The 17,091-nt window shown below is 38.1% G+C and overlaps 1 protein-coding gene across 1 annotated transcript in view; it reads left to right on the forward strand.

Moving 5' to 3' along the window:
- The window catches only part of FANCI (Fanconi anemia complementation group I), a 427,158-nt gene that overhangs the window by 313,886 nt on the left and 96,181 nt on the right, over positions 1–17,091 (forward strand). The window contains exon 18 of the mRNA XM_067148224.2: positions 6,218–6,414. Coding sequence (XP_067004325.2) covers positions 6,218–6,414 — 197 coding nt within the window. The remainder of the gene's footprint in view (positions 1–6,217; positions 6,415–17,091) is intronic.

Consider the following 17,091-nt stretch of genomic DNA (forward strand, 5'->3'; position numbering starts at 1 on the left):
CCATAATTTTGAATTGTACAGTATCGTACACTGTACTTACCCAATCTTAAATTAGAAACGATCCTTACTTTTTCAGTAACACAACATACTTCACAGTTTAAGCGAACCAGGCTGGCCTTAATACTGGATTGAAAAACAAGCGGATATCTCGATGTTGCACCCTTTATTGCTAGCACTTTACTGTCCCTAAAAGCAGTATACATTCTGTTTGTTACTAGTTTTAGGTCAGAGAAAAGCATAGCTGTTGACAGTTAATCCACACATATGGTAGGCAGTGGAATGACTGTCACTTAACTCCAGGTATAGTTCTGGGTTTAGGCCTAAGGAGCAGATTTTTCTGGTAACCGAAACTCTTACTAGAAGACTATTCAAGGAATATACCCTTAGTTGGCAGAAACCTTTGCAACAACTGTAGTTCCAGCACCAGAACAGTTCTACACTCTTCTCTTCCATCCAAACAGAGTTCACTCATCCTTAAATATCATTTTTGAAAATATGGTATTCTTTTACTTCGAAATAAACAACATAATATCCAGATTCAACCAATATTTTTAACATTGTGTTATATAAGAATGTAAAGGGTCCATGAGAAATTTTCTAATTAATCACAAATTCAAATTCAAAATGTTAACCAAGTCCTACTGTAATTAAATTGTACCATTTGTATGTAATTTTGTCATTTTCTAAACCATATGCGTTCCTTAAAATAAGGTATTATATTAGTTGTATGGCAAGTAAGTATGGAAAGAAAAATATTAAGAATTATTAAGATGATTGGAATTACTTATGTTATTCTTGTACCATAGTTTGTCATAATATTCTGAGAAAAATTGAGAAAGTTATGCCAGTGAATACAGTAAGTCTGTTTCTGGCCCAGCATTTGGGTCTGACGGCAAACCCACCTCCTAAAGAATGATTTGGAATATAAAATATATTTTCATTACTATTATTTATTATTTATTTGTGTCAGAAGTACCATTATATACAAGAAAGAGGTGCTGAATATACGTACTGGATATGCAAAATGTACATGAACAAATTAATCATGTATAGTTCAGAATGAAGCACTTGACAAATTTGCATATGAAGTATAACAAATGGAAGAACATACATAAAAAATCAAAAAGGAGAAAGCAAGTATTATATAAAAATATATACATTATATATACATTATTTGCCCAAGTTGTGACCCGTATTTGGCTACATTGATGGCATAACTAAACTACTACTACTACTACTACTACTACTACTACTACTACTACTACTACTACTACTACTACTACTACATACCTGCCAACTTTCCTGATTTAGGCGGGAGGCTCCCGATTTTTGACAGTTTTTCCTGCCTCCCAATTATTCTATTATTTCTCCCAATTTTAGCTTATTTTTTGGTGAAATTTAAACATTTGTTTTCATATCCCGCCATTTCAGCATTCTACACCATTGGACGGTAATCCTTCACTCATTGACTGCTTTCAAATGAAATATTGACGTTTATTAATATGAGAAATGTGCGCAAATGTGCGATGTTTATTGAAACCTGTATATCGCGACACACGGATAGATCAAGAAGTTAATATAAAGAACCACCTAATCGATACTTTATTTTTGCCTCAGGCAAAATTGAATATATATTAACACTTACAGAACATGTTTCGACCACTTAGTGGTCATCTTCAGCTGTATAAAGAAAAAACTAAGATGAAAAAACATTAGGATAATAAGCACACGTGATACTCTTTTTTCATTTTAACCTAAGAGTATAACTTGTGCTTATTATCCTAATGTTTTTTCATCTTAGTTTTTCTTTATACAGCTGAATATGACCACTAAGTGGTCGAAACATGTTCTATAAGTGTTAATATATATTCAGTTTTGCCTGAGGCAAAAATAAAGTATCGATTAGGTGGTTCTTTATATTAACTTCCTGATTATACTCATCGATACGGTCATGAAATGGATGACTTGTAACATGGATAGATTGTAAATCTCTTGTTCTCGCATGCTATGTTCGTGTTCGTTCACATCAGTCTAGTCGATTCTAGAGACTATTAGCTAGATTTGGAGTCTATTTTAGTAATTTATGACAACATTTCAAAGATAGCAACTAGTGACTTTTTTAGAGATTTTTAGGAGCCATTTGGAGACAATTCTGGCAAATTTTAATTTATTACTTGATAAAAATAACATTGTGCTTCACATAATCGCGCTGGCGCATTTTGTAATATATTAACCCTTAGCTCTCCTTTTTTTTTTTCTTTCCTTCTGAATAATCCTGCCTCTTAAGTATCTGCTTGCTGACGGATAAGAGACAGCACAAACATATGTACAGCATATTTATAAAAATCAAATAAAGCAAACACAAAATAAATATAATACAAGCATAATAGAGTATTTAGGTGCAATGTTCAGCATTTTTAAGCCTGAAATTATCTCAGGCAGACACTTTTTATTTGTAATTGTGCATTGTGTAGAATTTCTCAAGGCACTCGCCAGTATGTAATCCAGGCTTTGCTGGGGTGAGTGGCTCGGACAGTTGAGGCGCTGGCCTTCTGGCCCCAACTTGGCAGTTTCGATCCTAGCTCAGTCTGCTGGTACTTGAAAGTGCTCAAATACATCAGCCTCGTATTGGTAGATTTACTGGCTCGTAAAAGAACTCCTGCAGGACTAAATTCTGGCACCTCGGCATCTCCAAAAGCTGTAAAAGTAGTTAGTGGGATGTAAAGCCAATAACATTACTATTATCAATCCAGGCTTTTTTCTACAAATATTGTAGAAAAACATTGCCTCACGTCATAATTCAGGCTTACTGTTCATTGCCATGTTTTGGATTACACCTACAATGCTTTGAATCCAGGAAGAGTAACATCTATGCACGACCTCCTAATAGACTCATGTTTGAGGGGTGTAACCTTTTGAATGTTTACACTGGCGTATCGGTTCATCTCACGCACAATTTCTAACAATAACTCGTCAGTTGTGAATAATTGGAAAAAGTCAAGTTCACTCTTAGGTTTAGCCCCTTGTGGTGGCTTATATCCGGACATACCTGTGAATGGGGTTCTTTTGAAGTCCAAGTCCATGTCATCGTATTCCCTCCAACCATCAGTAGAGGTATCAGCACTGCCATTTAGCATACTTTTCTCATTATCAGGATCTTCATCATTCAACTCACCAACACAGTCAAATTCTGCAATATATTCCTCACCACTTAATTGAAAATCACTCTCACTATCGCTGAAATCAACGTCACTTTCATCTTAAAGTCTGGCTATTTCCTTCTCATGCTGCTTGAACAACGCCATGTTGTTAACGTCTGTTTACAAACTCGCTTGGTCCTCAAAGAATGCCCACAAAACCTGATTTGAAAGAGATTATAGCTATACATGGCTTCAAATTGTCGTCAAAAGATGGCAGTAGCTTACTGTACCCGTAATTCATGCATGCGTAACACAACAAAGGAGTTATATAATGAAATGGGAATGCCCTGTCAGCATTCGCCGTCCATGTATTTCTTGTGGAAAACGTGCTAACACCCGTCTGTGAAGATTTGAAACGAGCACTGAGCGCGCTGGCATCATGTGTGACAGCGCAGGCAGGTGATCGCTCGTTGCAGGGTACCAGCCAAAGCCGAGTGACGTCACGATCGAACGTTCCATTCCTTCTATTTCACTATGTTCAGAACTGATGTCCAATTATAATTTCAAGCACGTCATCTTGTAGGCCTAAATAACAAATATCACTGTACAAAATTTCAAGCAAATCGGCGGAAGGATGGCAGAGTTATGGAAGGTTAAAGAATCTCGTATTTTCAGCCTTGCCAGCTGACCTGTGGGTATAAAAGGAGCCCGCTAGCTCCATAGAATTCAGAGTGTATTTCGTCGTGTCCCAGCTGCCACGCCATACTGGCCAGCTGTAGGATTATAGACTTATTCTGTCCAGCTGAGGGCCGATGGTAGAAGGTACGCGAGACGATTCAAGTGTCTAAGTGTCGAAAGTATACTCGTGGGACTTTAACTTCGTGTGAAGTAAATAAGTTGCCTCAGAAGACTTGTTCAATAATAATACAAGTGATAGAATCGGTTTAGCTGATCAACATTTTTTTTACTTTTGAATTTCGTCTTGCAGGGACTGTACATTAATTGCTGTCACATAGACCTTTTTGAACAACTGTGCTTTTATAAAGAGTGTGATTAACTTAGTGCGTAAAGTTAGTGAGAATTAACTTCATTTCATAAAAGGTTGTACCTCAAGGTTTAATTCACTTCGTAAAGACTCGGCCTACATTTCTTTTCGAGAGACTGTGTTGATTTACTTCGTAAAGACTGTGTCTCAGTGGAAAAATAATTTCTTTGGAAAGACTGTGTTTAATTTACTTCGTAAAGACTGTGCCTACATTTCTTTTCAAGAGACTGTGTTGATTTACTTCGTAAAGACTGTGTCAGTGGAAAATTAATTTCTTTTGAAGACTGTTTAATTTACTTCGTAAAGACTGTGTCTACGTCTCTTTTCGTGAGACTGTGTTAATTTACTTCGTAAAGACTGTGTCAGTAGAAAATTAATTTCTTTTGAAAGACTGTTTAATTTACTTCGTAAAGACTGTGTCTACGTCTCTTTTCATGAGACTGTGTTAATTTACTTTGGAAAGACTGTGTCTCAGTGGAAAATTAATTTCTTTTGAAAGACTGTGTTTTATGTATTCCATAAAAACTGTGCCTACTTTTCTTCTCGAGAGACTGTGTAACTTACTTCATAAAGACTGTAACTTAGTGGAACTTAGTTTTCTTTTCACAAGACTGCGCATTACAGTTCATAAACTGTTCCTCGACGAAAACTTGGTTTCAAGTCACGAAACTGTACTGTGATCAATTAAAACTGTCTTCATAGAAACCTTAATGTATTTCAAATTTTACGTGTGCTAAAACATTGCATTCACTTCATCATATTAATTATGAACATTACGAAAAACTGTGTCCGAGGGATTTGATTTATTTCTTTTCTTTGAACTGTGATTAAGTGAAGTTGCACACGGTTGAACCTCAAAGTCATAGAAGGCTCCAGATTTTGTGTTGCCTATAATTTCAAGTTCTTCAATGACTATTTCATTTACTGAACAGGGCTAACTTTCATCATCATCATGGAACTGTGATTCTGAATTTATTTCTTCGAAGCATTTTGCGTCCAACACTATTGACAGTGGATCTCGTGCATTTAACAAACAGTGTCGTGCCACAACCTTCAGTGCAGTGCTGAGAGGAGTTCTATTGTGAGTGGAGGAGTTCAGCGACGCAGGACGATGCAGACGCTGAGGGACGACGACCGGCGCTGGCACCGAGGGACGAGGGACAACGCCCTTCTCTACATCTTTCTGGACACTCAAACTCCAACTATTCATCTGTAAAGGCGATATGATTTATTTGTTTTTCTTGAATAAACTTCAAGTTCCACTGAATAAGAACTTATTGCACTACCCTTCTGTCTCAGACTCTCGAGCATGGACCGTACACGCCCTGGCGTCAATCCATGCTCTCCACTAAGCTAAAGTACGGGCGTTCCTGTTTCAGTAAGGAAGAAAATCATGTCGGGCATTGCCTGACATAGGATCTATGCGGGATATTCTCATCGGGCGTGGCCTGCCACGTGAGTGCTAAGCATTAATCTATGCATTTGCTCCGTAATGTCATCTAAGTGCATGACTGATTCACATGTGGAGCATGAATTCATACCATTTTCGGAAGGCTTATCAGAGACCGATCATCTCACTCACATACTTCCTGTGAGTGAATAGAGATGTGTAATTTTTAACCTTGTAACCTCGTATGGCAACAGTCAGGTTTTGAGACAATAATATACCATAGTACGCCTGTATTTTGCAAGACATTTAGAATGAGCTGTTTTGTAAAGTTGGCAGGTATGCTGCTACTACTTGTTGTTGCTGTTGTTGTTGTAATATTGTCTGAAAAAGTGTTTGCATACAGGTGAAAAGTTCTTGTCTGTTCTCCTTCCATTACTTATATCTCATTCAATGAAAGTTTTAAGTAGGAGCTGTGCTGAAGGTGGTAAAACCTGGTAGTATTTTGTTACTTTTAATAAAAGTAGATTTGTGATTGTAGTGCAGAATGCTCATTTGAAAAGATTTTTCATAAACTTCTAAGAATGTTATTCATTAAATCTAAATGATGTATGATCCAGCCAATTTTTTATTTTTTTTTCGCAGTTGAAGTTTCAAGAGAGGATGGTCTTCCAGCACAGTTACTGAAAGTGATTGAGAAATTCCAGTCTCTTCTAGAAGACAATGTGACAGCTGATGAAGAGGATGAGGATGAGCCTGGGGTGAAGAAGTTACCTGTCTTATTGGTCAATGTGCTGTCTCTTCTGTCCTTGGAGATATCGCATGACACTCTGAGTGTAGATGTTAGTATGTCTTGTTTGTCTGTATTCACATAAAGTATATTCTCAGTTTAAATTAACAGAAGTCAAAATAGAAGAAATTTCAGTTCTATTTGTGAACACCATATAAAATTATTAATAGGCGACTTCAACGCTCAACTAGGCAGAGAAAGAAAATACCGTGACATCATCGGAAAATGGCCAGCACACAAGAAAACAAATAAAAATGGAGAGAGACTAGTTGACCTGTGTAGAAACCATAATTTAATCTCAAAATCTACATGTTTTAAGAGGAAACCTCAAAAACTCAAAACATGGAAACACCCTGACTACACTAAAGGAGAATGGCAACTGGACCACGTCTGCATGGACAAATACCACCACAAAGAGATCTATAACGTCAAAGTCCTCCGAGGAATAGACACAGGTTCAGATCACTACGTAGTTAAAATTAAAATTAAACTCACTCCCCAGAGGAGACAACAAAAGCAAGCCCTTAAAACTAAAAGAAAAATAGATCCTACCCAGCTAATCAACAACAAAAATTACCAGAAAGCAACTGAAAAAATAAAAATCACAGACAAACTTGAAGACTTAGTACACAACCTTAAACAAATTGCAGAAGACCTAGCTCCAATTAAACCACGTAAAAAACACCAATGGTGGAACAGTGAATGTGATGAAACAGTGGAGAAAAGACATCAGGCATGGCTATTACATCAGTCCCAAAAGACAGAAATATCCTATCAAAAGCTAGTAAAACAGAGAAAAGAAACTACCCAAGTCTTAAGAAGAATAAAAAGACAACATCATAAGGACACCCTGCAGTTAATTGAAGAACAGTTCAGTAAAACTAAATCAAGGGACTACTACAAAACCTTCAGAAAGCAGCTCCAAAAATATGAACCCCCAACCCTACTGATGAAGGATGAAGATGGTAAGCTGGCCCATAACAATAAAGACAATGCAGAAATTCTGGCTAAACATTTCAACAAGCTTTTAAATTGTGAGGAACCTACAGAACTCCTTCATTTGGACACCAACACCCCGATAAAAACATCACCAGAAAACATCAATCCCCCCACAATAAAGGAAGTCTACCAAGCTCTGAATAAATTAAAAAACTACAAAGCGCCAGGAGAAGATCAGACCTTTGCGGAAATCTGGAAATATGCAGGAACCTCAGCAAAAGTTGCCCTCCATCAACAACTTGTCTCTATCTGGATTAAAGAAGAACTACCAGAACACTGGACAACAGCCCTCATTCATCCTCTGCACAAAAAAGGGGACAAAACCGACCCTAATAACTACAGGGGAATCTCGCTCCTAGACATAACATACAAAATATTTTCAATAATCATCCTTAATAGGATAAGTTTACAACTTGAGAAAGAACTAGGAGAATATCAAGGAGGTTTCAGACCCTGGAGGAGCTGTCCTGATCAGATCATGAGTCTTAAGTTGATAATGGACTATAACAGGAGAAGAAACAGAGATATGGTGATCACATTTGTAGATTTCAAGAAAGCTTATGATTGCATCCATAGAGAATCTCTGTTTAAAATTTTAAGACACCTTGGACTACACCCCAAATTAATAAACATGATAAAATTGACTCTCACCAATACCAAGTCAAAAGTGAAGTTTAGGGGTGAAACATCAGAGACATTTGAAATTAAAACTGGACTACGGCAGGGAGATGGGCTCTCACCACTATTATTTAACTGTGCTCTAGAAATGGTAATGAGGGAATGGTTTAGAAAATGTCCCCCCAAAATAAAGATTGGCCGAAAAACCAAAACAAATTGCCTGGGTTTTGCTGACGATTTAGCATTACTAGCAGTGGACATAAAAGAAGCAAAAACCCAGATATCAGAACTTCAAAACATTGCAAATAAAATTGGCCTCAAAATATCATTTGAAAAAACAGAAATTATGCCCCAAAAACCAACACAGCTAAAAGAAGTCACCATAAATGGTAATAAAATCAAAATAGTAACTCAGTTTAAATATCTTGGAGAAGTAATAACACATAACTTAAATGAAAAAATCTCAATCCAAGTAAGAACAAATAGATTAGCTAAAGCACAAAAATTAACATGGGATATCTACAAAAAGAAATGTCTATCAATAAATACAAAAATAAAACACTACAACACAGTTATAAAACCGGAAGCTACATATGCAGCAGAAACACTCTTTTACCTGAATAAACAATCAAAGACTGACAGACTTCAGAAAATTGAAAGGAGGATTGGAAGAACCTGTATCAACAAAAAATATCAGAAAGATGGACAGTGGCGGTTAATACCTAACAAAGTCGTGTACAAAGAGCTAGAACCCATTACAGATACTATGCGTAAGAGGAGACTGGGATTCTTTGGACATATCATGAGGATGCAGGACTCGAGACTTCTGAAACAACTAGTACAACACAATCTCGTCTCAAAAAATAACACAACAGGATGTAAATGGATCAGAGAAGTAAGAGAGGATCTGAAGGAAATAGGCCTTACAACAGAAGACACCAAAAATAAGATAAAATTGAATACAAAACTCAAGAATACAAACCTCCGCTTTACCCTCACACAAAACAAACCAACAACACGCACATTTTCAACTGAGGAAAGGGCACGAAGATCGGAGCGTCTGAAGAAGTACTGGGAGGACCGCAAAGCCCGAACAATCCCTTCAAAGAGACCTGAACGACGGACTGACTAAAGTGATCCTATGTGGTCATAAAAGAAGAAGAAAGAAGAAGAAAAGAAGAAAGCATTTAGTTCCTTCATTGGCATTGGACAGCAAACATTCCACTTGACAAAAAATACTAATCTGAAAATAAAGTTCTAAGATGTAAATGACAGGGATGTACACTGACTCCTCTTTTGTTTGATACAGTATATTTAGACAGAATATTCAGATAAGCTCTCAAAGATTTAGAACTGGTTGTAGAAATCAATGGTGTTATATAAACTCATTCAGATATGCAGATGACATGGTTCTTGTAAACGACAACACAAATGATTTTTAAACTTTGTTAAACAAGATGAGTCGCAGCTGTATTAACTGGGGCCTATTCCACGAACGAACTTTGCAACTTTTCACTTTTCACTTTGCACTTTTCAGTTCAGATTTTGTTCCACCATCACTTTTCAGATTTAACTTGCAAAGTGAAAAGTGAAAAGTTAGGAATCTTTTCACTTTTCAAGCCTGTTATGTTCCTCCATTGGTACAGAAATGCAAAGTGCAAAGAAATGAAGTGAAAAGTTTTCATAAATCTTGCAAAGAGATGATTCCCTTTTCATATGTTAATTAACAAGTATGTACACTAGTTTCTCGGCGTAGAATTTGGTTTAGTGATATAAACACGTTACGACGTGAGTTTTTATTAGCATCAAGTGAGGACAGTGATGAAGAATCCAATAAGAGAACGTACAAAGACGAGATTAATTTTCATAACCTCACTTCGACGGACTTTCGCGAGTGATTTCGTATTACCCCAACACAGGCTCATTATATTCTTGAAATTATCGGACATTTATTGAAACATGTAACAAAAAGAAGTCAATCCCTTTCCGGAAAAGAACAAATTATTATATGCTTACATTGGTTAGTAAATGGTGCCCAGCTGCATGGTGTAACACCAATGCATGGGACATCAAAACAATTATTTGCGAACTGTTACCAAAGTCGTAGATGTTATAGTAAATGTAATATTTCCTAACAGTACGTTGGCCTGATAATCCACTCAATATAGCGACGGCATTTCTAATGAAGGGTGAATTTCCTTCTGTGTGTGAATGTGTTGACGGCAGCCTACTCTCGTTAATATTGATGTGTCATAATTTGAGAAGTTATCTTTAAAGTTGTCGAAAAAGTATGTCACGTTTCTCCTTGACAACTTCCAGCACAGCCAGCTACTTGTAATAACCTTTTTTCCCATGATAAAAACGTAAACTGTACGACAATTATACTGTCAAATTCGCCGCGAATAGTAAAGCATTAAAATCGTAGAGTATTAGGCCTATACAGTTTGCTCATGGAATAACCTCGATCGTATCACTCATTCGCAAAGACTTTTCACTTTGCGAAAAAATTGAAAAGTACAACCTAGACCATGGTGGAACAGAAAGACTTTGCACTTTGCAAAATTTGAAAAGTGAAAAGTGCAAAGTTGAAAAGTTGCAAAGTTCGTTCGTGGAACAGGCCCCTGGTGACCTAACATCAATACAATGAAAGCAAAGTTCATGGTTTTCAGCCATCAACCACTCGCAGAGGTATCACTATGTATACTGTAAATGGTCAACATATTGAACTGGCCTGTCTTTTACCCAGAGGCCCTGGGTTTGATTCCCATCCAGATCAGGAATTTTTTTCCCAGATCTGAGGGCTGTTTAAGTTCTTCTCAAGCTATGTGAGAAAAATTGAGGAACCATCTGACCATGAGATAGTAGCTCCAGTATAGAAAGCCAATGGCCAAGAGGATTCGTTGTGCTGACAACATGTCACTTCATAATCTGCCAGCCTTCTGACTGAAGGAGCGTCGCTTTGTAGGTTAAGGCCCCTCAGGGATGTAGCACCATAGGCTGCTTGGTTTACAGAAAGAAAGAATACCATTGAGTACCTGGGATGTATCATTGCAGTCAACTTGGATCCTGAACACAAAATCTGCTGTTACATTGAAAGAGCTAGGCAATATTTAATAAGATGAGATCACTGTACTGCAATGATGACTTTGGACTCACGATGTGCCAAACTTTCGTTAAGAGTTATTGTTGGCAGTTATTCGTACACAGCTTAGAGGGATGGACCTTAACAGCTTCCTCTATAAAATGGCTTGATGCTTTTGAAGCGGGTCTTAATATGAATGCTCTGCATCTGATGGATTTAAAAAAAGTCTTTTACTGATATATTATGAACTACCATTGTCTGGAGGACCAGATATGGCACCTTGAGAAGAAGAATACAGTCTTGCAGACAATACGCTTAAAATAACAGTCTGTAACTACTGCAAGCTATTGAAAATATGAAATGAATAAATGGTGACTAAAATAGGTATAAATAACAAGAATGGGCGCCGCCCGCAACACAATTGCAGGAATAATTAATTCTGTAGAGCAATGAGCAACTCCCTTTCCCAAGGCGACGGTCATCAGGCTGACGAAGCTCCAGACTTACTTTATAACCTTACCTGTTGCTGTTTAACCCCTGAAGTTAAATGTGGGTAACATGCCAGGTTCATCCATACTCTACTGATAAAAGATTTACTGCAGGTTTCATTCCATGACTTTACTCCCAAAATAAATAAAAATATGTATAAAACATACCACAATAATCATCACTTGATGAGACCAACTCCTGTTCGCTGTTTACAAAAGGCAAATTACAAACAACTACCACCAACAACAGAAAAACATCACTTGACGAGACCAACTCGTGTTTGCCGTTTACAAAGGTAAATTACTAACAACTACAACCACCGAGCTCGATAGCTGCAGTCGCTTAAGTGCGGCCAGTATCCAGTAATCGGGAGATAGTGGGTTTGAGTCCCACTGTCGGCAGCCTTGAAGATGGTTTTCCATGGTTTCCCATTTTCACACCAGGCAAATGCCGGGGCTGTACCATAATTAAGGCCACGGCCGCTTCCTTCCAACTCCTAGGCCGTTCCTATCCCATCGTTGCCATAAGACCTATCTGTGTCAGTGCGACGTTAAGCAAATAGCAAAAAAAAAAAACAACTACGACCAACAAAATCATTACTTGACGAGACCTACTCGTGTTTGCCGTTTACAAAGGCAAATTACCAACCACTAAAATCACCAAAAAAAACATCACTTAACGAGACCAACTCGTGTTTGCCACTTACAAAGGCAAATTACAAACATCTACTAACCACCAAAAAACTATTTTCACTATATACATTTAACATACCTTCAGGTAAGAGTCCCACTGCACTCTACTGTTACCGAAGAAAATCCTAATCTGGTAGAAAGAAGTACGACGACTTTCTCTACGTACAGATGCAACCTTCTTTACGAAGAGCATCCCTAACCTTCTTTATACACTTCTTCATCGACATCTTGAAGATCGCATAGGAAACTGCGCAACATACGTAGCTCCCGCGTACCGGTCCGAATGAGAAACACACAGAATCAGCATCAGAATCAGAATGACTTGCCACACATGCGGACATACTTATATAGGCTTGCTATACGTGGTTATAGCGTCCCGAAAAGTTTACTGGTAGCAACGCTCTCATAGGCACATTTTGACGCGTCACTCAGTTCAACCCAACCTCGATTAAAACAAAGCCCTCGTATTGGCTATTGAGTGTCTGATGTGACATTGAACGTCCACTCATGTATATCCACATTGATCCACTCCAATCTTCAGCCTATACTACCTGCCGTACCCCGGGTTTCCAAGCCACTTTGTTACAACACTTTCAATTGACTTTAACCGTCTTTCCCGATATAGCCACTGTTTTCCGTGTTGTGCAATTTTTGAGCAACCTACACTGCCATGCCGTGTGCAGACACTTACACAAATTAAAGTTACATATATATATACAAAATTCCCTACTACAAACTCTTCTTCTAATCTTATGTTTTTACATCAAAATTACATTATTTACATGACTTCAATATTACAAAAATTTCCTAACCTAAAAATTTGAGGATCGTACATTCGTACGGTTACAAGTCTATAATGAAGATGAATGTAAATGCATACCTGCCAAACTTTCCGATTTACCCAGAAACTTTCCGGTTTTTAACTCGTCTTCTGATTTATTTTTACTTCTTCTGATTTTTTACTAATATAACCTCTAGTACGGCCAATAATCTTCCCCTACGATAAAGGATAAGTTCTTATGTGGTTGTGTAATTTACGAAACCTCATTTTCAAGCGTATTTATTTGATACTTTATTTCATGGGTGTTTGGTCCGTCGCCTTTGTGTATCGTGTTTCCCGCTCACCACAGCAGCGTGGGGATTCGGGGCGGCAATCGTCCTGTAAGCAAGAGGCTAGCGCGAATCAGGACAAAAGAATGAGTTTGTTATTGTGTTGCTCGTGCGCTGTTAACATCGTTTCTGTGCGTAGTTTCGTCGGAGTTATAGGCCACGTGTTTTTTCTTGCATTTCTATGCTTTCCCCCTCTGTTAAAGTCGTATGTTAATAATGTATGGGACATGCTGAATTGTTTTGTATGTGGTAGTTTCACGTATTTAAGTGCATAATTTTAATGAGTTGAATATTTTTAAGAGGGTTCGTGTTTTCGTGTTGGTGACAGTTTCTGGCACTTTCTTTTCTCGTTATGGCCAAAAAATGTAACAAACATTATCTACAAGTGTTCAGAGATACCCATAAATATCCGTTCATTTTACCGTCTGATAAAGGAAGCTACCATATTTTCTCGCATAATTAACGCCCTTGCATAACTTCCGCATCCCAATAATTTTGGGTCCAAAGTGGAGAAAAAGAAATGTTCATGTATTTGACGCAGTCACAACTTCGAACATCCATCACTCAGCTCCGGATGTGTTTCGAAATAAAGATGTCAACTACTCAAGTAGCAGGCTTCCTATCGCGAAGCGGGCATTCCAAACACAGGGCACCGTGCTGTTATTAGCCATCAGGAAATCCCACTGCACTAGTTTTACGAGTATTTCGGGTACGGGACTTTCTATGATCTCAAAATTGTTTGTCAGTCCACAGTATTGGAGTAATACTGCATCAAACAAACTTGCGATGATCAGTTACGTCGTAACATACGGGTATAGAGCAGCGGGCAGCAAGTATTCAGTGTCCAAGTGAAACGTGCACTGCCGTGGTAACAGAAGCACGCTTCAAGCAGCCAACAAGTCTCGCAAAGCATTTTGCGGACCAAACAGCGTCAAGTTTCCGCAAGTAGAGGATTGTCTGCTTAAATATATGATTTTGTTACGCAATGTTGGATAAGCCGTTTCTCATGAAATGCTGTATTTTACAGAATGAGAAATAGCCGCGGCACATGGAATTAGTGTCGGATTTAAGGTTAGCCGAGGCTTGATTAATTTTATGAAGAGAAATGGACTTTCTCTTCGACGAAGAACAACATTATGCCAAAAAATGACTAATGATTTCAACCATTCTCATCGCTTTGTGATTGAGAAGCGTGAAGTGAAGGAATATTTGTTCTCCCAAATAGGAACCGCAGGTCGGACGCCAATCAGTTTCCATATGTCACAAAATTGAACAGTCGATAAGAAAGAAACGTACAGTGTTATCGTATGTGCTATCGGAAGCAATAAACAACGATGTACCGGTACTGCAATGCTTGCTGTAACAGCTGATGGGAGAAAGCTTGCACCTTACATTGTTCTAAAATGAGAAACAACGCCTAAAGCAAAATTTCCGCGAGTGATCCACGTTCGTATTCAAGAGAAAGGTTGGATGGACACTTCACTTGTACAAGATTGGATACGAATGGTTTGGGGTATTGTGGCAGGGTCCCTCCTTCAATGCCCGGCCCTTCTCATGTTGGATAGTTTTTTTTTTTTTTTTTTTTTTTTTTTTTTTTTTTTTTTTTTTTTTTTTTTTGCCGGTATTTCATTCAGGTCGTATTTTAAGCTCGTAATAAGAAGAATATTTTCTAGTGTCGGTACTTCAAACCTATGTGTCTAACTTACCTGATGTACCCTATTTGACATTTCAGAAAAAACCTCACACCGGAATTTTACGCTATATGACGATAACTGCAAATGAGTTGAACCAATTGTGTTTATATTATACTTGATGTATCTTTTAAATGAAAATTAATTGTAAATAATTTGTAAAGATCTGAATTCCTTGAATAATTTACACATCCGAAGGTTTAGCCTGTATTTTTCGTCAAAAAAGTGCGTTAATTATGCGAGAATATATGGTATTATGCATTTTGTTGTGTGTGTGTGTGTCGGTGTCGGTGTAACATAAATATTATTATTCGTATGTGTCATAAATGAGAGTGATTAGGTACATTTTCTTGTATCCATTTTTATGTTTTCTTAGTTTAAGATTTTAAATTTGATGGTCAATTCGCATTGTAACTGTAGATTTGTATGCCTTTTATCCTGACCTATTTTCACGTAGACTGTGGTGGAATATATGTGATAAAATCCAAGAATTGAAATATCTTTCTATTTTTGGTTTTTTTTTTTTTGCTTTACGTCGCACCGACACAGATATGTCTTATGGTGATGATGGGATAGGAAAGGCCTAGGAATGGGAAGGAAGCGGTCGTGGCCTTAATTAAGGTACAGCCCCAGCATTTGCCTGGTGTGAAAATGGGAAACCACGGAAAACCATCTTCAGGGTTGCCGACAGTGGGGTTCGAACCCACTATCTCCCGATTACTGGATACTGGCCGCACTTAAGCGACTGCAGCTATCGAGCTCAGTTTTTGGTTTCTAAAAGTTGGCAGGTATGATATTTGGTTCGTATTGAAAGGAGACTAACATACAATGAAAGAGAGTACAAATAATCCACCTTATATCAATACAAAATTTGTTGCTAATACAAGATCACAACATTTTTATTAGGGACCGGTTTCGATGTCTTTGGATACCATCATCAGCCACAATAGGTCAAATGAACAAAGATGTATATAATAATACAAATTATAGACCATTAGTAATAAAATTACATTAAATGAATGAAATATACAACGTGAATGACTTTAAAAAAATATTGGGATTGATTTGAAAATTAACATTATCGAAGACTCCTTAATTTGTGACAGATGTGAAATATTTGAAAAAATTGTCCATCGGCGGGATTCAATCAAGCGATCCCACGCTTACAAAGTGGAACTCTTACCGCTGCGCCATGAGCTCGTTGTCTTTTCTGCAAACATAGTTTGCATATAAGCGCACTATAATTTTCCTTTCTTTCTTTCTTTCTTTCTTTCTTTCTCTTAATCTGTTTACCCTCCAGGCTTGGTTTTTCCCTTGGACTCGCGCCTCTACCGCCTCAAGGGCAGTATCCTGGAGATTAAAACTTTGGGTCAGGGATAGAACTGGGGAGGAGTACCAGTACCTTGCCCAGGTGGCCACACATGCTATGCTGAACAGGGGCCTTGTAGGGGGATGAAAAGATTGGAACGGGTAGACAAGAAGGAGGGAAGGAAGCGGCCGTGGCCTTAAGTTAGGTACCATCCAGGCATTTGCCGGGAGGAGAAGTGCGAAACCACGGAAAACCACTTTGAGGATGGCTGAGGTGGGAATCGAACCCCCTCTACTCAGTTGACCTCTTGAGGCTGAGTGGACCCCATTCCAGCCTTCGTACCACTTTTCAAATTTCGTGGCAGAGCCAGGAATCGAACCTGGGCCTCCGGGGGTGGCAACTAATCACGCTAGCCACCACACCACAGAGGCGGACACTGCAATTTTTCATTAATTATTTTCTCAGAATCAGCTGAGAATTGTGGCTTACTACTTTCAGCTGTTATACTCCTGGTCATACCCTACACTTGTACCAAAGATGGATTGAATCGGTCACCCATTCACCATAGCCTTCCCTTGTTAGTTTGTTATTGTGTGGTTCGCGTGCTGTTAACATCATTTCTGTGCATAAGTTTCGTTGGAGTTGTAGGCCACGTGTGTGTTTTTTTATTGCAGTTCTGTATTTTTCTTCCTGTCAAAGTCGTGTGTTAATAACGTGTAAGACATTTTGATCTGTTTTG

The sequence above is a fragment of the Anabrus simplex genome, chromosome 5 (assembly GCF_040414725.1).
Source record: "Anabrus simplex isolate iqAnaSimp1 chromosome 5, ASM4041472v1, whole genome shotgun sequence".
In the NCBI taxonomy this organism is placed as follows: Eukaryota; Metazoa; Arthropoda; class Insecta; order Orthoptera; family Tettigoniidae; genus Anabrus; species Anabrus simplex.